This window comes from Brassica rapa, chromosome A01 (genome assembly GCF_000309985.2).
Source record: "Brassica rapa cultivar Chiifu-401-42 chromosome A01, CAAS_Brap_v3.01, whole genome shotgun sequence".
Classification (NCBI taxonomy): domain Eukaryota; kingdom Viridiplantae; phylum Streptophyta; class Magnoliopsida; order Brassicales; family Brassicaceae; genus Brassica; species Brassica rapa.
In genome coordinates, this window is record NC_024795.2 from 2,369,806 (window position 1) to 2,394,500 (window position 24,695).

Below are 24,695 nucleotides of genomic sequence, written 5' to 3' on the forward strand. Positions count from 1 at the left end.
TTCACTAGGCTTTAAAGTTAGTTTTGCATTTGATTCAAGTTTGGGTATATGTTTGAAATTAAAATCAAGTTGTGGGTTAGTTTTGGCAAAAACCCCTAAAATATTACACCAAAAACATAGTTATAATACGATGTCTAGTTTTCTTTTTGATAAGAAATGTTCCATCAATTGTTTATCTTCTTTACCCCAGTCGGTAATAAATTCAAGACTTGACGATAATCTCGTGCAAGACAATCAATTGTAATCCAATACAACTTGCTATCGTGGTTTAATTTTGAATGTTTCTTGCATGACATAATAAACAGAAATTTTGATTATTTTCTTCAATTTTGAAACGTCGCTTTAAAACCCTCCACCGTCTTAGACTTTGTTTATGTTCATTTTCTTATAACAACTAGGTAACTCAGGTATTTAATTATTCAATAGTAAGTTCATCTGTTAGATATCTGATAAAGATGAAATGGATGGAAGGGAGATACTAGCTAGCTTTCTACATAGTTACTGATATGTATCGACCAGTAGAGTCGGGTCGGCCCCATCCCCTTAGACGATCATACGTCTATGCTATATAATATTCGATTTATGGATTCCTTTTTAAAAATTAAACGAAAAATCAAAGCTCTGAATATTAGTATTATTTTTCTCGCCAGTACTGCATTAAACTTAGTGAACCTGCTTCTACTGCTGTTTCTTAAACTTCAGGTTCGAACTTCAGTTTCGAGAGTTAAGCCAAATGTACGTATGACACCTATCATTCCCCGCCTCTGTTCCCCAATACATCCTAACTTGTGAATACTTTTTCCATTCACCTTTTCCCATTGAAATTGTCAACATCTGCAATAAAATCTAGCGCGTGGGTTTTGGAACTCCCATGCACTTGAACTCATCAGAATAAACAATTTTTCATAAATAGTACAGAAGAAATATTACTCCTATAAAGAAATAAAAAAAAAAGCAAAAGAAACACATCACGAGACAGTACTATGTGATGTAAGCAACCACATACACCACTCCCTTTTTCTCCTCTCCCATTGTTTGTCCTTTTCTTTTCCTTTCGCCAATAATTCTCTTCTTATTTTATTGGCTATTTAATTTTCCCTTAATTTCTATAAATTATGATTCCTCTTTTTGTTTTAACCTCTTTTGATTCTTTCTATATATACAAATACAAAACTACCTCTTCCTCTTAACAAACCTCTCTACGTTTCTCTCTCATTAATTGTTGCAATGATGCAAGAATTAGGCTTAGAACGTTTCTCCAACGACGCCGTTTACTTAGACCTCACTCCTCCTTCTCAAACCTCATCCACCTCTCTCTCCATCGACGAAGAAGAATCATCTGAGGCCAAGATCCGACGGCTCATAACCGAGCATCCCGTGATCATATTCAGCAGATCCTCTTGTTGCATGTGCCACGTCATGAAAAGACTCCTCGCAACGATCGGTGTCATCCCCACCGTCATCGAGCTCGATGATCACGAGGTTTCCTCTCTCCCCTTGGCTCTTGGAGAAGAATATTCCGGAGGTGGCTCCGGCGTTGTTCCTCCTCCGGCGGTTTTCATTGGCCGTGAGTGTGTAGGAGGTCTTGAGTCCCTAGTCGCGCTCCATCTAAGTGGTCACCTTGTCCCTAAGCTTGTCCAAGTTGGAGCTCTTTGGGTATGATATTGTAATTTTACTTCTTTGAGTTTCATTAGTATTTTGCAGTACTCAAAAGCATAAATTTAGGGTTTCTCTTTTCTGGTTATTATCTGATGATCATAATTAAACACCCATGTACTATATATGAATAATACTTTAAGAATGTGTAAGTAGTAAATTTTATATAATTTGCTTCCCTCGTTTTCTCTCTCACTAAAGTATACATTAATTAATCCATCAACTTTAATTATTTTTGAATCTAAGTGATAAGGACTAAATAAATTTTTATCTAGTTGTATTATGATTCAATTTTTGGTTTTTGTTTCCTTCTTGTATAATATCATGTTGAGGGATAATCAAAGATGTATTTGTAAAATGCAAGATGTTTATATCAGTTATTATTCTTAGTTACTGTTGCTAGACACTAGTTACTTTGAAAACAGTATACTGTGATTAGCAGAGTGTTTTTAATACTATATTTTAGAGGTTAATTAGTTCATCTGAGTATTGGTTTTCTAAATTGATTATGGACTTCTGAGTGCCTTATTCATTATGATTTATGAATAATTATGTTTACGATGATCATATGAATGCGTTCGTCCATCTGAAAGTTAATTAACTTCATTGTTTAAGTCATTATTCTAAAGAATAAAGTAGAGAAGTTAGGAAAGGAAAGAAGATTCTACCATTATTTGTAAGGTCTCCAAGCTCTCAGCGTCACGTTAATTTCCTATTCAAGGAAATATTCCATTAAAAGTCCGCATAGTTGAAGAAACTCAAACTAATAATCCTTAATTACAAAAAATTAATGTAACGAGGATCACCATCTTAACCAAATACAATTTCATGTTTTGTGCCTTGATCTCTCGTCTAATAAACAGTCGGTAAAGTTCATGCATTAACTCCATCTCTTTCCCTTAAATTACAAACGAGTCTAGTTAGAAAAGGTACGTCCAAAATTGTAAATACATTTTTAATTGTTCAGTTATAAGTTCATAGAGTTTTGGAAATGAAATTAATAACAAGTGGAAAATGAGAGACCCACTTTCAATAATTGAGGGGTTTTCGATAGCGACGCTGGGGCTTAAGTGGCATCTCCAAAAACAAACCTTCTTTTATTTTCCTCCCCACAATTATTGAATTTTTTTTTTCAAAGATTCAGAAAAGACCAGGAATTTTTTTTTTCCAGTTAGGTAAATTGGAATAGCATGCTATATACTTTCTTTATACCGGTCGATTTTGTAGTAGATTACGACAATTAGGTCAAAAGTCTATGTTCCACATTTCAAGGGTCAAGATTGAACTGTGCCTGTACACTGATGTCACTATACTGCTATGTTTTCCAAGAGAGAGATTTGTTGAAATCCTTTTTGTTTTCTTGCGATGCTTCAAACGTTTTTGATTTTTGTTAATACACAAACCATATGACAGAAGAAACGAGTTTCACTGTAATTAAAGTCACAGAGATAGCGTTCTTAATTTATACCATTAGACTACATGGTATAGTCATGTTTGTCTGTGTTTACAAATACAATATATTCACTCCTCTCAAATATTTTAATATCATCGTGGTAAAAAAAAAGAAGTAAATATCAAATACTACATAATAGATTACTAGTCTGATCTCGTCTCTAGACTTCGGTCAATTAGTCACATAACACATATACGTGCATTGAAAATTGGATGTAAACGTCAAACTATTTACCGATTCTCACTAGACCAACCAATAAATCATTATGGTGTAGCATGTCTCCCGTATCTTTATTTATTACAGGTATTAGCCACAAATTTATATACGTCACGACAGAGGGCATAAGATTCATGCATCATTTTCTCCAAAGATTATGCAATAACTATGGCCTATAGTCAACATGTCTCGACCACGTGCTATGTGAGCAAACACGACAGAGTAACTTATATCGACCAAAGCATATGTAAATAAATTTACATAATAGAGAAATGGAAATTTGACCGAGGTATATATATACTCGTTCTTATTACTTTTATATTCTGTTTGATACAAATAATTTCTTAATTTCAAAATCCAAACTCAAACAGTGAAGTATAAGCAAAGAACTTATGTAAGTATTGGGTTTTGTCCTAGAACTTTTCAGAAATTAACTTAAACTAAAAAGTAAAAAGCGGCAGCTGATTTATCTAAGCATCATTAATTCGTTACTCAAATGATGATGCACATTAATGTCTCTGAATTGCAATACCAATCGCATGCACTGAAGTGTAAGAAAATAAGTTATACAATCAAAATAGAAATAAAATAGTGCCGACCTATACAATTTGGTAGTTGTGGAATAAAGATTTTTGTGTGAGATCATGTGACATGTCTTCAAAATTAAGGTTATGCTTTTCATATATATTTTTTAATTTGCAAGTTGATGAATACTGATGGCGACGATGACCTCATCAATCATAAACAACAATCTCTCCAACAAATGTTTCATGTATTAATATGTGGAATAATGCAATAAAAATACAAATAAACCTTGCCTCCACACCAAAAGCCTCCCCCACTTTTAAATACTCGTTATTTTCAGTTAAATTGAATCGTGTAAACTACATAAAAGTATACAATTATTTAATCATTGCATTGCGCCATTCGTCTTTTCACAATTTATGAGTGAGACTGGATGATATTTTAAGAACAAAATATTTATTCTAAATGTTAATTTATTTTAAATTTCACTAAAATTTATTAATTAAATGGACCACAATTTTATATTTTACTCTAATCACTGTGGAAAATATACACTAAGCTTTATTCTATATTGTGGTAAAGTAATAATATTTCTATTATTTTCTATTTTGTTTTCACCCTTTTGTTTTCCACAATTTTCCACATTTTTTAACTCTATTTTATTCTAATGAAACCAGTCATAACCAATATATATTAATCATTTGAACAAAAAAAAACCAATATATATTAATCATAGTCTTAATCTATATCAATTTTTCATTTTTTTTGAGAATGGATTCATCTTTCAATATATAAAAATAATGCACCGAGTAACATTAAAAACCAATGGATGGTTCAAAAATTAAATAAATTATTTTAGTTAATGTTTAAAATATTCTTTAATTTTGATAAAAAAAACATTATTTAATAAAATAACTCTATAATGTATTTAATACACCAACATTATTTAATTACTAACTTAGAGCCGCCAAAAAAAATACTAATTTAAATGATTGATCAGAAATATTTGTCATTTATATAAAACATAAATTACAATTTTACTTGTTTGAAAATTTCCTCAATCATAAAACGAAATTCTTCGCACTTTTATTGAACACTAGTCAAACCTTTGAACAAAATAAAATAGGAGATATTTTTAGGCGCCCATAGACTTAGTCTTAACGCCAATCTTCTTCCACGAAACACTAGGCATGATCTGCTTTGTGTCCACACGATCCTTAAACTGAACAGCAAAGTTGAGCAACGAATCAAGAAGTGACTCAGAGAGATAGTGAGGCTCGAGTCCAAGCTCCATCAGCTTTGTGTGCTTTGCGTTGTAGTAATGTTCTTCCGCCTCAACTCTCGGGTTAGGCACAGTCATCTTTGTCACGTCCAGGCCGAGCTTTGAACCAGCTTTAGTGACCAGTGAAGCCAGTTCATTGACCGAGAACTGTTCTGTGAATTGGTTGAATACCCTGAACTCACCAGCCTTTGCTGGGTTCGCTATAGCCAGCTCAACACATTGAACCGTGTCTCTTATATCAAGGTAGCCTCTTGTCTACAAAAGAGAAACATACTGAATAAAAACTGTGGCTGGCATAAAATCCGGAACCCAAAATCCAAACGTATCCAATCCGAAATGTAAAAACTTGTAGGGTGTTGCAAACATATCCCAACCCGAAGTGTTATTGACCGAACTTAAACATATATTCCAAAAAAAACCGAAAGAAAATCCGAAAAACAATCTGAATGTCCAAATTACTATCCAATAAAGATATATTTAAACCCAAAATGTTATTAACCGAACCCAAACAAATATTCCAAAAAACCCGAAAGAAAATCCGAACTTTTTCTTATAGATAAACATAAATATCTACTTCAAATACTCAATTCCGTGCTTATAAAATACCATAATGGGAACTAAGAGGATGAACCCAAAAAATCCGAAAAGCCGATCCAAACCCAACTAGCTACCCAAACGCCCAGGCCTAATAAAAACCACTAAAATCTCTTGTGAAGACAGGACAAGCAAGTCAATTTACCTGACCACCTTTACCATAAACAGTAAGCGGATGACCAACAGCAGCTTGCACACAGAACCGGTTAAGAGCCGTCCCAAACACAGCATCATAATCCAACCGGTTCCTTAGCTCCTCATGCATCTCAGTCTCATCAGTCTTCACACCATACACAACTCCTTGGTTCAGATCAGTAGCTCTAATCCCCCACGCCTTGCAAGTAAAAGCAATGTTGTGCGAGTCGTGAACTTTACTAAGATGATAAAACGAGCTAGCCTGCTTCGGGTACGGCAAAGTATCCGTCCTCCCATTGTGCGTTATCGTTATATAACCTTCCTCGATATCGATATTCGGAGTTCCATACTCCCCCATCGTCCCTAGCTTCACAAGATGGCACTCTTCTCCAAACTCTTTGATCGCAAAGAGGACGTTGAGAGTGCCTATGACGTTGTTGTGCTGCGTGAACACGGCTCTAGAACGGTCGATCATCGAGTAAGGAGCAGACCTTTGTTCACCGAAGTGGACGACTGAGTCCGGCTCAAAGGACTTGAAGGATTCAGCTAGGAACTCGAAGTCACAGATGTCACCAACGTATAGCTCGATTGTCTTCCCTGTCAACGCCTTCCATCTACTGATACGGTCGTGGATGGAGGCTATAGGGGTTAAGGACTCAAGACCAAGCTGGTGGTCGAAGAGACGTCTCACGAGGTTGTCAACAATGGCTACTTCGTAGTTCTTTTTGGATAAGTGGAGAGCAGTGGCCCAGCCGCAGTAACCGTCTCCACCAATGACCATAACACGTTTTGGTTTAGAGGATGAGGAGTCGTTGGTAGATGTTTCAGGTGGTGATTGTTGGCTTATAGCTGCTCGGAAAACGCAGCTTCTTCTTCTTCTTCTTGGTTTCTTCTCTTGAAAGAGAAGTCCTTTGAGAGAAGGTGTTGAAAGGACTTGAGGATGGTTGAAGAAGGTTTGCTTTAAACCAAATGGTTTAATAGAGTTCTTGCTGCTGCTAAGTGAGATAACTGAAGGGCATGGAGATGAGAGTAGCTGCGCCATTTTTAAAAGGTTTGTTCTTGATTTTATCAAACACACATTCACCTGCAAACACACAAAGATGTTTTCTCAGTGTCATAAACAATCATAACCAGTGAAGATTATGTTAATTCACTATTATTTTTGAAATTTAAATAACAAAAAGACATGGGTTTGAGTTCTAAAGCTCTATCATCTTCACACACACACACACACACACACCCAAAATGAACAATATGCATAAAAGTGAAAGAATCAGACTTTTAATCGAAGTTGCAATCAGTTCATCTAAAGACTGAATATTTAGTCATCAGAAAGCAATAAGTATGAAGAAGAGTGAGATTAAATGCACAATGATGGAGGAATGCTTACAGCTGAAAGCTTTGAAAAGTGAGGGCTTTGGAACTTGCTCAGAGTCAGAGAGAGCTGGAGAAGAAGAAGAAGAAGATTGAAAGAGTTTTAAAGTGAGAGCCTTTCCTTGAGATTATTGTCTCTCTCCTCTTGGAGACGAGAGGAAACGACGATGAGAGAGATGAATCACACTAGATATGCCGAAGCATATTCTCATTTCTTCTGTTTTGTTTTTTTTTTTAACCGAGACACTTCTGTTCTGTCCATCCGTGAGTTTGCTGGGCTTAATGTGGGTTATAATGGGCTTTTCGAAATCGCTTTGTAAGGCCTACCTGTTTGCTACGGCAAAAAAAAATCACAGAACCGATCTAACCGTTATCAATATCCAATTCGAACCTTAAGTCCCTAAAATGGTAAACCGGACTTGAGACTAGTGAAATTTATGAGGAGCAAACACTCAAAATCATTTATCCTTACAAAAAAGCTGAGAAGTTATTGATTCTATCAATCCTCGACATTTACAGCAAATCAGATTTTCATTTGAGAACATTGGTTACGTACAAAAAGCTATCAAGTTATTTATGAGAACATTGGTTTTGAAACAACGCTAATGTGTAGCATGCAGTTCCTAAAAGCAGTAGTAAAATGCAAAGTAGTTTTCAAAAGCTTGGTCTGTTTGTATGAGTTTGATGTGGTTACCAGCCATATGCAAATCCTAAGTAAACCCATCATCGTTTTATACGTGGTTGTTAGTCTTTTTTTTTTGCAGGTTGACAACAATAAAAAGTCGTTTCTTAAAATAAAAAATTTAACACACAAAAGTCATCCCTATATAAACAGATGATTCAGTGAACGAAAAAAATGCAAAACAATATTCACTTCCCATCTTTCTTATATTTATCTTATTTTTCCGAGTTGTTAAGTTTGATTCCGAAGTCATTTTATAATAACACTGAAGTTTGATAGCGATCATTATTTAAATTATAAGAATCTAAATATTCAACTATTTCCAATGAGATTAGGTATGAAATGACAACATTATATGGCCATTCTCATGAATTACTTGTGACTTTCTCCACGTACGTGCACGCACACACAAACAAGAACACATGCTTAGTTAATATTTTCCCACTCTTTCTTCATAAAAAGTAAGAGTCTATACTATATATAATCCCCTAATTGCTGATGACAAGAATAGAAACCTTCAAGTGTAATCATCCAAAGCGAAGTAATGTCTCTCTTACAGGTTTGAAACTAATACTTCATTACTTCCTCATCAGCTAGTTCTTGACTTATTCTATTTTTTTATCACAATTTCTCTGCCTGTAAATGTTTTCAGGATTTCTGGCAGTTCCTCCAACCATTATCCTCTAGATTTACAGGTATTCTTTTTCTTTCCCACACTTCAACTATTTGCATATTTATCTTTTCTTGTCTATGTCGTTGGATCATGAACTTTTCTAAAATCCACAAAATATCTGAAAATTACTTTACTTTGCTACTAATCTCTCATTAAATTGATAATCTTACTTAACACCCTTATATTAACTCCAATTTATGCTAATCTTGCAAAAAACAATTTACGTAGACAAAGATAACTTAATTTTTTTCCCCATATATCATACTTTTTTGGATAAAATGTTTTTAGTTATACTTATTTCATTAGTATATCATATTTTCCGTCCATTATTTTTTTTTTGTTTTTTCTCAAAAACAAAAACAGAGTCGTTCACAACCAGCTGCGACACCGGCGAGTCAGACCCGTGCCGGGATGATGCGGCTGCTCTCACCCTCAAGTACGCAGCTATGGCGTCCATCCTTATCGCTGGAGCGGCAGGCGTCTCGCTTCCCCTCGTTGGAGGAACCCTCCTACCATCAAACGGTGGTCTAATGAGAGGAGCCAAAGCATTCGCGGCAGGAGTCATCCTCGCAACAGGGTTCGTCCACATGCTCTCCGGAGGCTCCGAAGCTCTCTCCGACCCGTGTCTCCCGGAGTTTCCATGGAGGAAGTTCCCTTTCCCTGAGTTCTTCGCCATGGTGGCGGCGCTTCTCACTCTGCTCGCGGACTTCATGATCACGGGGTACTACGAGAGGAAGCAGGAGCAGCTGATGAACCAGTCTGTTCAGTCACTTGGTCCGGCTGAGTTTGGATCGGGTCTATCATCGGGTTTTCTGAGGGATCAGGAAGATGGTGGGAAGTTGCATATCGTGGGGATGCGAGCCCACGCGGACCATCACCGTCATAGTCTCTCGATGGGACCCGAAGGTTTTGAGGCTCTGGCGAATAGGAGCGGTGTCGCAGGTCATGGCCATGACCACGGGGACGTTGGCTTGGACAGTGGTGTTAGGCACGTTGTTGTTTCTCAGGTAAATACATTTCTTGCAACTCTTTTTTTTATATTTCTGGTTTTGACTTTTGAATTGTTTTATTACATTCTAATGAGCTTAAAACAGCTGAGTTCGTTCATTCATGCACAATGAGCTAGCTATGGTTTAACAAATCCTTTTTACTACTTTTCTTACAATAAAGCCAAGTCAAAAATATATCAGTTGGATGCATTCTAATACTGCACGTTAGTTCCATTCTAATAGAGCTGTCTTTGAGTTGTAATATTAACTGGTGAAAAACTTTATGCACTATAGGTTTAATTGCTTACTCACAAGGTTTAACTGTGAAAAACTTCATGCACTATAGGTTTAATTACTTCCATGGAAATGCGAGTGTAACAAGTGATATTCGACATTTGGTTTAAATGTAGCATTCATTTTACGAAACACAAATAGTACTAAAACGAGAAAATACTTTTATAATATTAAAACTTATTGATTGTTATTAGGTAAAGTTATTAGATTAGATAGGTTAGTCAAATGATTCTGTTTATATCATTTAAATGTATAAGTGAGTAGACAAACGATTCCGGTTTTAATAATTTTATTTATATGTTGATGGTACGTTTCTTGATTTTTTTTAAATTCAGATACTTGAAATGGGAATAGTATCACATTCGATAATAATAGGAATATCACTTGGAGTATCACATAGCCCATGCACCATACGTCCACTCCTCCTCGCTCTTTCCTTCCACCAATTCTTCGAAGGTTTTGCCCTCGGTGGCTGCGTTGCGGAGGCTAAACTAACCCTGCGTGGATCAGCCCTGATGGCTTTCTTCTTCACGATTACTACCCCAATCGGTGTGGCTGTAGGAACAGCCATTGCCTCATCTTACAACTCCTATAGCGTTGTGGCTTTGGTGGCTGAAGGAGTGCTTGATTCTCTCTCTGCGGGAATACTTGTCTACATGGCGCTTGTTGATCTGATTGCTGCGGATTTCTTGAGCAAGAAGATGAGCGTTGATTTTAAACTTCAGATTGTGTCTTATTGCTTTTTGTTCCTTGGTGCTGGGATGATGTCTGCTCTTGCAATTTGGGCTTGATTAGTTTTCACTTCTTGATTTTTCAAAACAAGCTTTTCTTCCATCATAACAAAACAGTTATTTTCCTTTAAGTATACGTTTGTGTGTTTCAAATTTTTGTTATCGCGTCATCAAGTCTTGCTGTTTATCGTTGTGATTTATTTATGAAAGTATTGATTGAAATAAAAATGTTTGCTATTTGCTGTATACATACGGTTATAATCTGTATGACTGTATCTACAAGATTATGTAAAGCTTCGGTATGTATGGAATTTGCTCAGATAAATATCTCGAGTCCCATCCATTCATTACCGGGTGTTACATCCTTCCACCTTTCAAACCTCAAAAACTTCATACACGTATCACAAACTTTTGGCACATGTAGATGTTTTGCGTTTTGTTTTTTGGGTAAAAGACTCAATAAATATGGTGAAAGTGTATATAATCTGGCTCTTTAACAACCACATTATTGTCCTTGGACACAAATCAAAACCAAAGATCATCGTGACACCTTTTTCAAGCAATTCTCCTTTTACGTTTTCTTTTTTGATATAAGCCAACAAAACATTTACCAGTATAACTAACACCATATTATATAATCCTTTATAGACAAGATTTTCTTCAAGCAAAACAAGAACTTCATGAATAAATTTTCCAAAAGGAGTGGAACGCTTAAGAGATTTATTTCTCTTCGAGGGTCCAAAACGAGAATGTTTCATTTTCAGTCGTATGTTTGGAAGACGATGGTTCCCAAGTTGTATGATGAACAGACGGCCAGCCCTATATTTATCTATTTAACTATTTATTTGTGGAGATAAACTCTATGTGAAATAGATCACGCCACCTAATTATTTTATTTTTTCATGTGAACCAAAATATTTACAACTTGTTTGCCATATGATTTTTCTTTTGTTGCTTTCTTTGTGATTTATTTGATAAAGGTGACAAACATTTTCGTCCACCGAATCCCAATCTCTTCAGCTTTAGCTAGCATCCTTTCAAATGTTATCTCCAGATTTTTATTTACAGCACTTTCCACAATTATATATCTCAAGGTTTGCCTGTATATCATCAAAACAATAGTTAAAAATCTTATTTTTCCTACTGTTTATCTAGGAATGCTAACTAGTAATCTTTTCCAAAAAAGTTAGTACCAAATAAAACTTACTTATTGATTAGCCCAACACAGCTCAATTTTGAAGAAAAAAACCCACAAATTTTGGAGGAAAAGAACAAATCCTGTGAGCTAAGCACATTGTGGAAAGCAGTATGGGTTTTTCTTAATATACAATCTCAACATGCAATATATATCTTTGAAATATAAACATATGCTATCTCATTTGTAAAACTAAATAAACTGCATTATTGATGTTAGAAAAAAACATGTATATATACTATGTGGTTTGGAGAAAATGCTCTAAATAAACAACTAATTTTTCAAACAACTAATTTTTTTTGACATAATAAACAACTAATTAAAAGATGTCAGAGATCCATTTTAATCATAATTAAATAAATATGACTATCGTAACAATATTAATCAAATTCCTAATTAGATGCGATACACGTGGAATCTGCACAAATTGTTAGATACTTTTCACCAACCCCATCGCTGAGCCTTCTTCAACCATTTACAAGAGATCCACAAAATTTCACAAATAATAAAAAAAAAGAACTAAATAATTTTAGCAGTATATATAAACACACTCTGTCTTGGGACGTGATATACAGTCAGTGATATACATACATACACACCATTTGCACCACCACCTCCTCCACCAACCAATCCAATGGCACAAAACTAGAAAGACAAATCAATCTTTCTTCGTTTTTCCTGATTCCTTCCCACTTCCTCTCATCAAATCATCAAATCACCATGGAGCGCGCACGTAGGCTCGCTTACAGAGGCATCGTGAGACGCCTCGTTAACGAATCGAAACGACACCGTAACGGCGAGATCACCCCTCACCACGTCCCTTCCGTTGTCCCCCACGCTCCTTCTCGCTACATCTCTTCCCTCTCCCCTTTCCTCTCTAACAACCACCACAGATCCGTCAATCTCCCCAAACACCACCACCACAACCATAACCAGACGCGTTCGATCTCCGTCGATGCGGTTAAGGCGGGAGACACTTTCCCGCGCCGCCACAACTCCGCGACGCCGGACGAGCAAGCGCACATGGCGAAATACTGCGGATACGATCACATCGACTCCTTGGTCGACGACACCGTCCCGAAACAGATCCGAATCGACTCGATGAAGTTCTCGAAATTCGACGGAGGCCTCACCGAGAGCGAGATGATCGCGCACATGACCGAGCTGGCCTCCAAGAACAAGGTCTTCAAGTCCTTCATCGGGATGGGGTACTACAACACACACGTTCCCACCGTGATCATCCGCAACATCCTGGAGAACCCCGCCTGGTACACTCAGTACACTCCGTACCAGGCGGAGATCTCCCAGGGGAGGCTCGAGTCTCTCCTCAACTTCCAGACCATGATCACCGATCTCACCGGACTCCCCATGTCCAACGCGTCCCTTCTCGACGAAGGGACTGCGGCTGCTGAAGCCATGGCGATGTGTAACAATATTCAAAAGGGGAAGAAGAAGACGTTCGTTATCGCGAGTAACTGCCATCCTCAGACGATCGAGATTTGTAAAACTAGAGCTGATGGATTTGATTTAAAGGTTGTTACGAAGGATCTTAAAGAGATTGATTATAGTTGTGGTGACGTGTGTGGTGTGCTCGTTCAGTATCCAGGAACTGAGGGGGAAGTGTTAGATTACGGCGAGTTTGTTAAGAACGCTCACGCTAACGGCGTTAAGGTTGTTATGGCGACGGATTTGTTGGCCTTGACGGTGTTAAAGCCTCCTGGGGAGTTTGGGGCGGATATTGTCGTTGGTTCGGCTCAGAGGTTTGGCGTTCCGATGGGTTACGGTGGTCCCCACGCTGCTTTTTTGGCTACTTCCTCGGAGTATAAGAGAATGATGCCAGGGAGGATTATTGGTGTTAGTGTTGATTCTACTGGGAAGCCGGCTCTGCGTATGGCGATGCAGACTAGGGAGCAGCATATTAGGAGGGATAAAGCCACTAGCAACATCTGTACTGCTCAAGTAATGTTGATTCATGGTTGATGAATTTTTTTTTTTTTTTTTGCTGTTTTTTTATAATTTTTTTTGTTTTGTTGTAGGCGTTGCTTGCGAACATGGCTGCTATGTATGCTGTTTACCACGGACCTGCAGGTTTAAAATCTATTGCCGAGCGCGTTCATGGTCTTGCTGGTATATTTTCTCTAGGATTGAAGAAGCTTGGGGTTGCTGAAGTTCAAGATCTTCCTTACTTTGACACTGTGAAGATTAAGTGTTCGGATGCACATGCGATTGCTGATGCAGCTGTCAAGAGCGAAATGAATCTGCGTGTTGTGGACTCCAACACTGTGAGTGACTCTCCTTTGTTTGACATTCAAATGTTTCTAGCCGCATAGAGAGAGATTTGAACATTTTGGCATGTTAACTTGATGTCTTTCAGATTACTGCTTCTTTTGACGAAACAACCACCTTGGATGATGTCGATAAACTTTTCAAAGTCTTTGCTTCTGGCAAGCCTGTGAGTGTTGTTCAATCCTCTTCTGTTGTTTACTTGGGTCGTTGCATGAAATTTGATTATCTGAACTCTATTTTTTCAGGTTCCGTTCACGGCTGAATCTCTTGCACCTGAGGTTCAGAATTCCATTCCCTCTAACTTAACAAGAGAGAGCACTTATCTCACCCACCCAATCTTCAACATGTATATTTTTTATGTTCTTTGAGTCTTGCCTGGTTTATTGTTTGTGGCTTAATAGTATCTCATATGTATTTTCCTTTTTAACAATGTGATTAGGTACCACACAGAGCATGAGTTACTCAGGTACATCCACAAGTTAGCGACTAAGGATCTCTCACTGTGCCACAGCATGATTCCATTGGGATCTTGTACAATGAAGTTAAATGCAACAACTGAAATGATGCCAGTCTCATGGCCAAGTTTCACTGACATCCACCCATTTGCTCCAATTGATCAAGCACAAGGTTATCAGGTGAGCCCATTTTCTTGATTCAGTTAAGGTTTAAATCTAGAAAACTGAATAGTGAATCTGAATATTTGTTGGCATTTATATAGGAAATGTTCAGCACCTTGGGTGATCTCTTGTGTACAATCACTGGGTTTGACTCTCTCTCATTGCAACCTAATGCTGGTGCTTCTGGCGAGTATACCGGGCTCATGGTTATCCGCGAATATCACAGGGTAAAGGCTTATATCCTAAATATTTTGCTGTAAACAAATTATTTTCCAATTGTCTAAACTGTAAAATGAATAAATGTATGCATCATCCAGTCAAGAGGAGATCATCACAGAAATGTGTGTATCATCCCCGTCTCTGCACATGGGACAAACCCTGCAAGCGCTGCTATGTGCGGAATGAAAATTATTACGGTTGGAACTGATGCTAAGGGAAATATCAACATGGAGGAGGTGAGAAAAGCTGCCGAAGACAACAAAGACAGCTTAGCTGCCCTCATGGTCACATACCCTTCAACTCATGGAGTCTATGAAGAGACTATTGATGAGATTTGCAAAATAATACACGACAACGGAGGTCAGGTGTACATGGATGGTGCCAACATGAATGCACAGGTGAGAGAGGTCTTGAATAAAACATCAAACAGAGATCTCGGGGCTTTGTCTAAATTTGTTGCTGTTGGGGTTTCGTGTAGGTTGGTTTGACCAGCCCTGGTTTCATTGGAGCGGATGTGTGCCATCTCAATCTCCACAAGACCTTCTGTATTCCTCATGGAGGTGGTGGGCCTGGAATGGGTCCCATTGGTGTGAAGAAGCATTTAGCACCATTCCTTCCTTCTCACCCTGTGGTTAGTCTTTGATCATTCATTCAACAATGTCTATGTTTCTTGGTGATGATTGGTGAAGTAATATTTTATTTTCTTGTTTTTCCTCCATTGCCAATGGTTAAAGATACCCACTGGTGGTTTCCCGCAACCCGAGAAGACAGAACCGCTGGGTCCCATTGCCGCTGCACCGTGGGGATCTGCGCTTATCTTGCCAATATCTTACTCTTACATTGCCATGATGGGATCTCGTGGACTCACTGAGGCCTCAAAGATTGCAATCTTGAATGCTAATTACATGGCAAAGCGCCTAGAGGTACACTTTACTTCTTTTAGTAATAAAACAATACATTCGATGAGGGATGAGTCCAAGACTAAAAGAGAGTCCAATTTATTGATTTTGTTTTTAACAGAAGCACTTCCCAGTTCTGTTCCGTGGTGCCAACGGAACAGTAGCACACGAATTCATCATAGATCTGAGAGGCTTCAAGGTATTATTATTTGAAATGTAAATGAAAGTGGATGTTGAGTCTTTGTATGGGGATTCAAACATGTTTCTTTTGTTCTTTAGAACACTGCTGGAATAGAAGCAGAGGATGTGGCGAAACGGCTGATGGACTATGGTTTCCATGCACCCACAATGTCTTTCCCTGTCTCTGGAACGCTTATGATTGAGCCGACTGAGAGTGAAAGCAAGGTACAATATGCACACGCAAATCCCTCCACTGACTATTTTCTCTCTCAATGTATCACAACTTGATAATAAGAATTGTTTGCAGGCGGAGTTAGACAGGTTCTGCGATACTCTCATTTCGATCAGGGAAGAAATTGCACAGATTGAAAAAGGAAATGCAGATGTCCAGAACAACGTCCTCAAGGTTACTGAAATAACAAATCTTATTTTCAGTACAGTTCTTCATAGATCCAGACGTTGAGGGTCATGTTTGTTTGTTTGTTTGTTTGTGTGTGTGTTCTCAGGGAGCTCCACATTCTCCAGCTATGCTAATGTCAGACACATGGAAGAAGCCGTATTCCCGAGAGTACGCTGCTTTCCCTACCCCATGGCTCCGATCTGCCAAGTTCTGGCCAACCACAGGTATTACAAATCATCCTTAGATATTAGATTGTGGCATCCAGTTTTGAAAAAATATGAGGTTTGTGACAAATGAAATGAAATGTGGAAACAGGGCGTGTGGACAATGTGTATGGAGACAGGAAGCTGGTGTGCACTCTCCTACCAGAAGAAGAACAAGTCGCAGCTGCAGTATCAGCTTGATTTACATTCATGTCTTATGTTATGTTGTCCCCTTTCTCTCTTACTCTCATTTCTCTTCTCTCTGCTCTTCCATGTTTATGTTCCACAGTGTTCTTATTATCATACACTTTCTATCTAGCTGTGTAATATTTCCATTGGAATGTTGCTAATCACACCATCCTTCGTTTCCTTTGTTTAATTTAGTTTACATTTCACACATGCTGAAAAGAAAATAAATAAATGTTTCAAGTGAAAACAAATTATTAGTTGTGTTAACGAGAACAGGAAAGTATGTATATATTTTAAAATAATTATGAAAATCTAGATTTTTCATACGCTGATCATACTTTTTTAAAAGTTGAGACAAATGTATACATCTCTATGATTGAGATAAAATATTCGTTCTTATCTACAATCATTAGACATTGACCCATTCGTTTATATTTTTCCGAAACTTTCCACATAAGATATGTATGGACCATTGGTCCATAGACGCAAAAGATAAAAATATGTAAAAATAATGCTTATCACTTTCAATGGAACAGTGTACAGATACGTGCATCAAAAGATATCAGGAGCCTCACAAATTTTTTTACTTACAGCTAACAGGTAAACCACCAACTAATTTGGGTAAAAATACAATAAGGAAACTGACAAAATCCAAAGCAGAACCGGTTCTGCCTCAGTCTTCAACCTCAGTGTTGAATATAAAACTTGGGAAGGCCGTCGTCACATCCCTTCAAAATTCAAACAGATGTTTGATGATCAACATCTGAAAGTTATCTTCGATTGAAGAGTTAATCTAACAAAGAGAAGAATCATACTTGAGGTAAGGAAGAGTCATATTCTTCAGCAAGGTAGGATGCTTAAGCACATACACTTTCCATTCCTCTTTGCTTATTTTACCGTCCTTGTCTGCATCTGCATCAGCAAATGTCTACCAAAAACAAGTTCAGTGATCATTCAAATATATGATTTATCCACCTCTAAAAGGAAAGGATTCCAAAATACACACTCACTTTATCAATGATCATGGTCAAAAGTTCATCGGACAGAATCATTTCAGATTCCATCAAAATAGCAGCCACCATTTGATGCACCTATAAACATTGACAATTCTATTAAGCTCAAAAGACAGTTTCAACTAGCAATGGCAGATTATTTTTACCTCTTCTCGCTCTATATATCCGGTTTGTCTTAGATCATAGAGCCTAAATGCAACTGCCACATATAAGAAACATATGCTTGAGACTCATCCATGGACTATATAAGATAAAAGCTTTGCTACATACTATTAACATAGAGAACTGAATATGGTTTCTAAGTTCCTTACAGTCGATTTTCTCCTCGATTGGTGCATAGGGATGAAACACACTCAAGGCATGGATAAATTCCTCAAACTCAATAACACCATTCTTCTTTTCGTCAAACAAATCAAAAACCTACCAAAAACATCAAGTATATAACCACCCTAAGTTTCATCCTCAAAAAGTCCAAGAAACCATGGGAAAAGAAAACTATTCCGTCTTCTCTAAAGAACACACACACACACACTAGTGACTCACCCTATCAAGAAAGAGGTTCTCACCATATGGAGCTTGGAAAAGCGCTAGCCGAAGCTCTTCCTACAAACAAACTCATAATCATTGAGAAAACTGATAAAAGATGGCAATTCATCAACGAGATCATCCTTAAACTAGTATATAAGAGACTTTCCACAAGAAAAGAAACTGACCTTGTGAATCAACCCATCATCAATAATTGAACAACTAAGTTTCTTGAATAACTCATACAATGCTTCAACTTCATTTACTGAAACTGCAAAAAAAAATACATTCAAAACCAAAGTTTAAAACTTTTAACCTCCCAAACAGTTAAAATTGAAAACCCATTGATAAGAAGAGGGAGAGAGAAGAGAAAACACACACATGGAGATCCATGTGCAAGACGAGCCAGATCCACGTGGTGACATACTTGAGGAGATCGTCGGCGGCGGCAATCGAAGCATTGTCCGACGGTGGAGAAAAGGAAATCAATAATAGCAAAGAGAGGTATAAAGACGGCGCAGACTTTCTCTCCGACAGTAAGAGAGCTTGATCTCTGTTTTTTTTTTTTTAATTATTACCAAACACACAAAACCATTACCAATCCAAAACCAAAGAAACAAAAAACAAAACAAAAGTGTTAATGTCTTTTTGAGAAAATTTACAGAGGAAACTTTCGGCCAGTCCATGTTTCTTCCTCTTCTTCCTTCCTTCTTGGCTCTTAGAAGATAGTGTTTGAAATCACATCACAATTCTCGAAGGCAAAAAATCAAAAAAGACTTTTTGATTTTGAGTCAATCAGTTAACGTCTTCAAATCTTCAAATAACGCAGATCCAATAGTTTTTCGTATTTATCCAATCAAATCTTACTGTCTCTCCCTCCTTCCCATGTGAGCCTCACTTTTTTTTTATACATTAATTCGTTTTTGAGGTGGTTTATCAACTTCTTAACTTCATTAATTAGCCTACTGGGCCTTAACAACGTGACTTCAAAAGGCCCATTATAACGCATTTAAGCCCAATTGTAATCCAGTATTGCCGACAACCATCTCTGCCGTACATCATCACCTTTCGCCGACATTTAAACTTAATGAGAGTGTACATTGGGGGTATTTATGATAGAACTGTATATATACAGTATAGACTACACATGTATGAAGTATATATATACATCAGTCTAGTAATCGACCTTTAAAAGTCACGTAATGAACATATCCAAGCATTGCTTGTTCACCCAATAAAAAGAGAGTAGATTCACTTGTCACAAACATTGTAGTAACAACAAACCCAAAGCCATGCAGTTATAATAACCCTATGCAACAAGAATCATCATTGGTGCTTTTTTTTTATCAAACAATTTGTTTATTGCCTTAGATTTACGTACATTTTGTTTCGCTTGTATAAGAGAGGCATATGTACGTATATTGGTTTTGTTACATGTAGAGACGATCAAGCGAGTGAGAGATGCATCATTTGTGTTAACAGAACCAGACAATATTGGCAGCCACCGACACGAACAAGAAAAATATCTTTTTGAAATTCGAGCTACGTGCCATTATTCTTTAGCTTACGTGCAATATTTACCAATGTGGGTACTTATAAACCGGAAATCAAGTTGTGTAGCGAACCAGATAAACCAATGTTCAGCCTTTTGCCTCACGAGACTGCTGTAAATGTTCAGTTGAGTCAGCTTTCGGTTTTCTTTTCCATGCTTTTTCCTTTGCTCTCCCTTCCTTTTACGTATTCTTCACGTTACAGTCGGTTAATTTGGCACTTATCTTGGTGGCTCCAACTCTTTTTTTTTGTGTGAAGAATCTACTTATATTTTGTTCTCTCGCTTTTGCTTAGTATCTTCACATTGTGATTCCCGAGTAAAAATGAGTTTTGCAACAATCTATGAGCGTAACTAACCAAGTACATTTTTTCAATTTATAAGGTGCTGTAACGACTTCTTGTTGAGCTTTGTTGTCCAAGCGGACCACTAATCTTAGGATTTAGCCCATAATATTACAAGTGGTACGTACGTGCCATTTCGTTATCTTGTCACATTCTTTGGTTGTATTTTCTTTTTGTCAGACTAGCACATGTTGGCGTTTAAGCTCATATTAGTTGCATCATCTATGAACATTTTGAAAATACTACAAAAACAAATTCTAGTTTAATTTCTTTATCTTGTCCACTTTGAGATCTGTTTTGAAATACTGCCATAAAAATCGATCCTTAAGATTTGATATTTTAAATCATATCTTAGGCTTTAGTAATCATTCTCAGGCAAATATTTGTAGTTCTATTAAAAGAATTAATGTTTTGGGGATAAATTGGTAAAAGAAAACATATGGTACTTATGAAAATAGTCTTTCTTTGTGTTTTATTTTATTAAATACTTTTTCGCTCGGCCTACACCCCATATTAGTCCTACTGTCCTAGGCATGATAACAAAGCTCTCTAGCATAGCATAGCATCAGTAGTTCAGAAGATAGTTCGTAGTGTTTTTGATACTATTAATCTCTTTAATAATATAGAATCAGAAAGAAACAGTTTTTGACCCAAAAGAAAAGAAAAAAAGAAACAGTAATAACCATCCGAATATACTGTATAGATCATAAGTTTTCACTTTACAATTTCAAATTTAATTCGTAATAAGTAAAAAAGATCCATATATCTATAGTAACTTTTAGCTATAATATATATAAATAACTTAGTAAAACAAACAAAATAACTTTTACATTAGCTTTTTGCTTTGTTTTTTAGTTAGAACTGTTTTCTTATAACACCTGCAAAGCTAGAAAAGTTTCCAATAAGAATATCATAATTTCAGATGCTCGTATATCCAGGCCTGCTCGTATCTATTATACTCTAGGACTAATAGTAATAGAGTTAATCATTATTAACCGGTATAATAAGACGTTGCATATAACGACACATTGAACCAAATGAAAAGAAGATTTGATAAGAAAGGAACAATCAAAGAAAAGGCCAAACTTGATGATATTTTCTCTAAATGTTACGTAAAAACTTCAATTAAAATAAATAAATATGCGTAAAATGAGATTTGATGGCACAAGACAAAGACACGAGTGGTGAGAAAAGAAAGAAGAAAAAAGCAATAACCCAAATGGATCACACATCTCATCAATTCTCCTTAAATGGCTAAAAAAAATCTCACCTCTCTTTACTTTTTTCCCTCTTTCTGATAATTGAAACCAGCACAAGAGGACAAAACCTATTTTCTTGTTATTTTATAAATCGACTTATTATATACTATTCTGAAAGTTTTTTTTGTCTATACACACATGCATAACATATAGAGGGACATGCAAATAGTAAAATATAGTAGGGTCTCTTCCCTTATTTAAAGCCTGCAACAGAAATGAGTGCACTTCTCTGTAGTAAACAGTAGCACATCGGTCTTCTTCGTGTCTTTGGATTTTCTTTTTAGATTTGGTTTCAACCATATATCATATGAGCCACATTTCTCTCTACGATCAACATTTTTAAGAGATATAAATCATATAATAAGGAAAATATATAAGATTTGATTCTGGTTTATCTTTTTCTGAATTTGTTTCTGGTCGGAAGATCTAGTAAATATTTGATAATGGATTCATGTCATAAACAGAGGGAGCTCCGTACGTGATTTGGCCCTCTTTTCTTTTACACATATCTCTTGAATTCATTTTTTATTTCTTTTCCCGGGGAAATAGTTTATTTGTTTATTATAAAGTATGCTGCTATGTGTTAAGTCTAGTGGTCTGAATCTTGAAGTGAGGCAGGGGATGAAGACGATGAGTTTCTTCATGAAAATGTATTAAAGTAAGGTGAAAATCTGAACCTTTTGAATAGTTTGCGTTCATGCAAAAGAGATTAACCAGACTCACTTTTCTCTTTTCCAGCTTTGTTGTATCATCTTTATCATTTATTTTTTTATACAATATATAATAGTTTTTATTGTTAATTTATCCTTTTTTGCTTTCTTTAGGAGCATAGAGAAGCTGCGGAGTGGAAGTACAGTGTTCTTTCACTGGAAAGAAGAGAAACAAACACTTTCATCTTCTTCAATTTTAACACAAATTTTGGAAATGCTTATGTAAAATTCTGCTTGCAACGGCTTGTTCTCTGAGATGTTCCCAGAGTTGTTATCAGAAGAAGAAGTATAAAGGCAAGTTCAACACTTTTAATGTTATATGGACATTTGCAGTAAACTAATAATGCTTTTTTTATTTATTAAACTAGTTTACTGCTTTGCACAGATATCTTTGAATTATTACTGGTGTGTGCATTATTGAGCCTACTCACTGTCTAATTAATTCATGCTTCAGTTCACATTTACCTATATGTTTATGAAACAGTTAATGATATAGTTCTTCTTACATTGAGTTCTGTTTAGTACTATTCTCCAAAGATTTGGTTTCTGAGATCTTCTGAAAATACTTTTGTCTGAGTCTTAAAAACTTCTATTATTGTTAATGCAGTTTCATTAGACCCAATGGACAACATCAGCACTTATAGTTCTCTGGACAATGTTATAACTAACCCAAACCATCTTCTCATGGATTTGATACCTTCAAGAGAAGATTCCACATCATTTCCAACAATGCTTCCATGGAATTCCATCAGACAAGATCCTCTACAAATGGGTGGCTTTGATATCTTCAACTCTTTTCTCACTAACAAGTACTTATCATCTACTTCAAGATCTACAAATGTTCATGAGACCAGCTTTGAGGCCATGGCTCCTCCTCTTCCTCCTCCTTCACTTCATCCTATGGAACATCTAAGACCATATGATGATCCCTCAAACAACATGTGGAGTCTTGGTGAAAATAGTGAGTTTCATGCATATCCATTCATAGAAGGTGTTGTTGGTCCTAGTGAACCAATAATATCTACATTCGGTGAAGAAGGTTTCCCAAGAAACGAGCTCTCGTTAAGTCTTGCCACAGATGTTTCTAATGAAAGCTCGGAGATAAGCCTTTGCGCTGCTACTAAATCTACAAGAATAACCTCAGAGCAAGCTTCTTCCAGCAGCAAACACGTTTCTAATAACGTCTCTCAAGTGATATTTGGCTCAAAGTACCTTCACTCCGTTCAAGAAATACTATCTCATTTCGCCACATACTCCCTCAACGGCATAGAGACTAATCCTCAATGCTACTTTTCTTCTCGAGGAACCGAGTCAGAGGGTACAAACTCAGCCTTTGTCTCATGTTATGAGAATCTAAACGAGTTTCTTGATGGCGGTTCGCAAAGAAGAGCATTAGAAGCAAAGAAAACCCATCTCTTGGATCTTCTTCAAATGGTATAATAATATATATTAACACATTTTTACATAAACCAAGAAATTATTTACTAATTACTGAAAGTTTTTTCGAGTTGATTTTTGTCTTCAGGTGGATGATCGATATAGTCATTGCGTTGACGAGATTCATACGGTTGTATCAGCCTTCCATGCAGCAACCGAGTTAGATCCTCAGCTACACACCCGGTTTGCACTCCAAACCGTCTCCTTCTTATACAAGAACCTGAGAGAGAGAATCAGCAAGAAGATACTCATGATGGGAACGGTTTTGGAGAGAGGCAAAGAGAAGTCTCAAGAAGACTCAATCTTCCACCAGCATTGCCTTCTTCAGCAGCTAAAACGTAAGAACCATCAGATTTGGAGACCGCAACGAGGCTTGCCTGAGAAATCAGTCTCGGTTCTACGTACATGGATGTTCCAAAACTTTCTTCACCCGTAAGAATCCTTTTAACTCTTTATTAAGCCTACTTTTTGATGACATTGGTAGCTAAGCAAATGATATTAACGTATTCTCTTTGAGTACAGTTACCCGAAAGATTCAGAGAAACATCTTCTTGCTATACGTAGTGGATTGACAAGAAGTCAGGTATGTTTTGACTTTAGACGAACGTATGTTTTGTTACTCAAATCCAAATAGCAAGTGACATAAGTGTCTCGTTTCTTGTGTTTGTGTGTGATGAAAGGTATCAAACTGGTTTATAAATGCGAGGGTAAGGCTATGGAAGCCCATGATAGAAGACATGTACGCAGAAATGAACAAGAGGAAGCTGAGTAACACTCCCCTTCAAGGTGGCAATGGAGGAAGTTTTATTAGAGTGCCAAAGTCTGTAATGATGAGCCAAGAAAGGGACAAAATAAGAGAATGATTGTGTTACAACTTTGTTTACGCAATCGTTACAACTTTTACCACGTATTATGATTGTTTTGACTTTTTGTTATAATTGTATATACTGCTTGTTGTATCTCATATATTGCTGTTTTGTATTTGCATCACTTGTTACTGACTGTTACCAACATATTATCGTCTTAAATTTAACAAGTTCTTGATGTTAAAATACTTGTGAATACG

At 36.8% G+C, this 24,695-nt stretch overlaps 6 protein-coding genes across 9 annotated transcripts; 4 read left to right on the forward strand and 2 right to left on the reverse strand.

Annotated features, from left to right (window-relative positions):
- Positions 1-1,079: 1,079 nt before the first annotated feature.
- On the forward strand, positions 1,080-1,851 carry LOC103850122 (glutaredoxin-C6). Its single transcript, XM_009126841.3, has one exon. The coding sequence runs from the start codon at positions 1,228-1,230 to the stop codon at positions 1,660-1,662; it is 435 nt and encodes a 144-aa protein (XP_009125089.1). The 5' UTR covers positions 1,080-1,227; the 3' UTR covers positions 1,663-1,851.
- Positions 1,852-4,825: 2,974 nt separating this feature from the next.
- Positions 4,826-7,511, reverse strand: LOC103850131 (UDP-sulfoquinovose synthase, chloroplastic). The gene is made up of 3 exons (XM_009126850.3): positions 7,252-7,511; positions 5,872-6,945; positions 4,826-5,387 (listed from the first exon to the last, which is right to left on the reverse strand). The coding sequence occupies exons 2-3, from the start codon at positions 6,901-6,903 to the stop codon at positions 4,986-4,988; spliced, it is 1,434 nt and encodes a 477-aa protein (XP_009125098.1). The 5' UTR covers positions 6,904-6,945; positions 7,252-7,511; the 3' UTR covers positions 4,826-4,985.
- A 687-nt stretch (positions 7,512-8,198) lies between these two features.
- LOC103850142 (zinc transporter 9) lies at positions 8,199-12,508 on the forward strand. Of its 2 annotated transcripts, XM_009126861.3 has the most exons (4): positions 8,199-8,476; positions 8,570-8,612; positions 8,954-9,597; positions 10,209-12,508. In XM_009126861.3, the coding sequence occupies exons 1-4, from the start codon at positions 8,462-8,464 to the stop codon at positions 10,662-10,664; spliced, it is 1,158 nt and encodes a 385-aa protein (XP_009125109.1). In that variant the 5' UTR covers positions 8,199-8,461; the 3' UTR covers positions 10,665-12,508. The 2 variants fall into 2 exon arrangements, with proteins under 2 accessions (XP_009125109.1, XP_033141841.1); XM_033285950.1 differs by having other exon boundaries at positions 8,200-8,476; positions 8,570-9,597.
- On the forward strand, positions 12,351-16,963 carry LOC103850153 (glycine dehydrogenase (decarboxylating) 1, mitochondrial). The gene is made up of 14 exons (XM_009126871.3): positions 12,351-13,758; positions 13,836-14,081; positions 14,174-14,251; positions 14,331-14,431; positions 14,525-14,720; positions 14,804-14,929; positions 15,020-15,319; positions 15,400-15,552; positions 15,656-15,844; positions 15,942-16,019; positions 16,100-16,225; positions 16,308-16,406; positions 16,507-16,624; positions 16,716-16,963. Exons 1-14 carry the CDS (start codon positions 12,520-12,522, stop codon positions 16,802-16,804), a joined length of 3,138 nt encoding a protein of 1,045 aa, XP_009125119.1. The 5' UTR covers positions 12,351-12,519; the 3' UTR covers positions 16,805-16,963.
- Positions 16,964-17,285: 322 nt separating this feature from the next.
- On the reverse strand, positions 17,286-19,253 carry LOC103850162 (calcineurin B-like protein 10). Of its 3 annotated transcripts, none has more exons than XM_009126882.3 (9): positions 18,993-19,250; positions 18,712-18,883; positions 18,519-18,601; positions 18,349-18,408; positions 18,117-18,225; positions 17,952-18,004; positions 17,803-17,883; positions 17,608-17,720; positions 17,286-17,520 (listed from the first exon to the last, which is right to left on the reverse strand). In XM_009126882.3, exons 1-9 carry the CDS (start codon positions 19,014-19,016, stop codon positions 17,466-17,468), a joined length of 750 nt encoding a protein of 249 aa, XP_009125130.1. In that variant the 5' UTR covers positions 19,017-19,250; the 3' UTR covers positions 17,286-17,465. The 3 variants fall into 3 exon arrangements, 1 of the variants encoding a protein (XP_009125130.1); XR_004455723.1 differs by having other exon boundaries at positions 17,290-17,520; positions 17,608-17,704; positions 18,993-19,251; XR_004455724.1 differs by lacking the exon at positions 17,803-17,883 and having other exon boundaries at positions 17,290-17,520; positions 17,608-17,704; positions 18,993-19,253.
- Positions 19,254-21,382: 2,129 nt separating this feature from the next.
- LOC103850218 (homeobox protein ATH1) lies at positions 21,383-24,619 on the forward strand. The gene is made up of 5 exons (XM_033285788.1): positions 21,383-21,407; positions 22,800-23,626; positions 23,718-24,061; positions 24,152-24,212; positions 24,310-24,619. The coding sequence occupies exons 1-5, from the start codon at positions 21,383-21,385 to the stop codon at positions 24,490-24,492; spliced, it is 1,440 nt and encodes a 479-aa protein (XP_033141679.1). The 3' UTR covers positions 24,493-24,619.
- Positions 24,620-24,695: the final 76 nt, after the last annotated feature.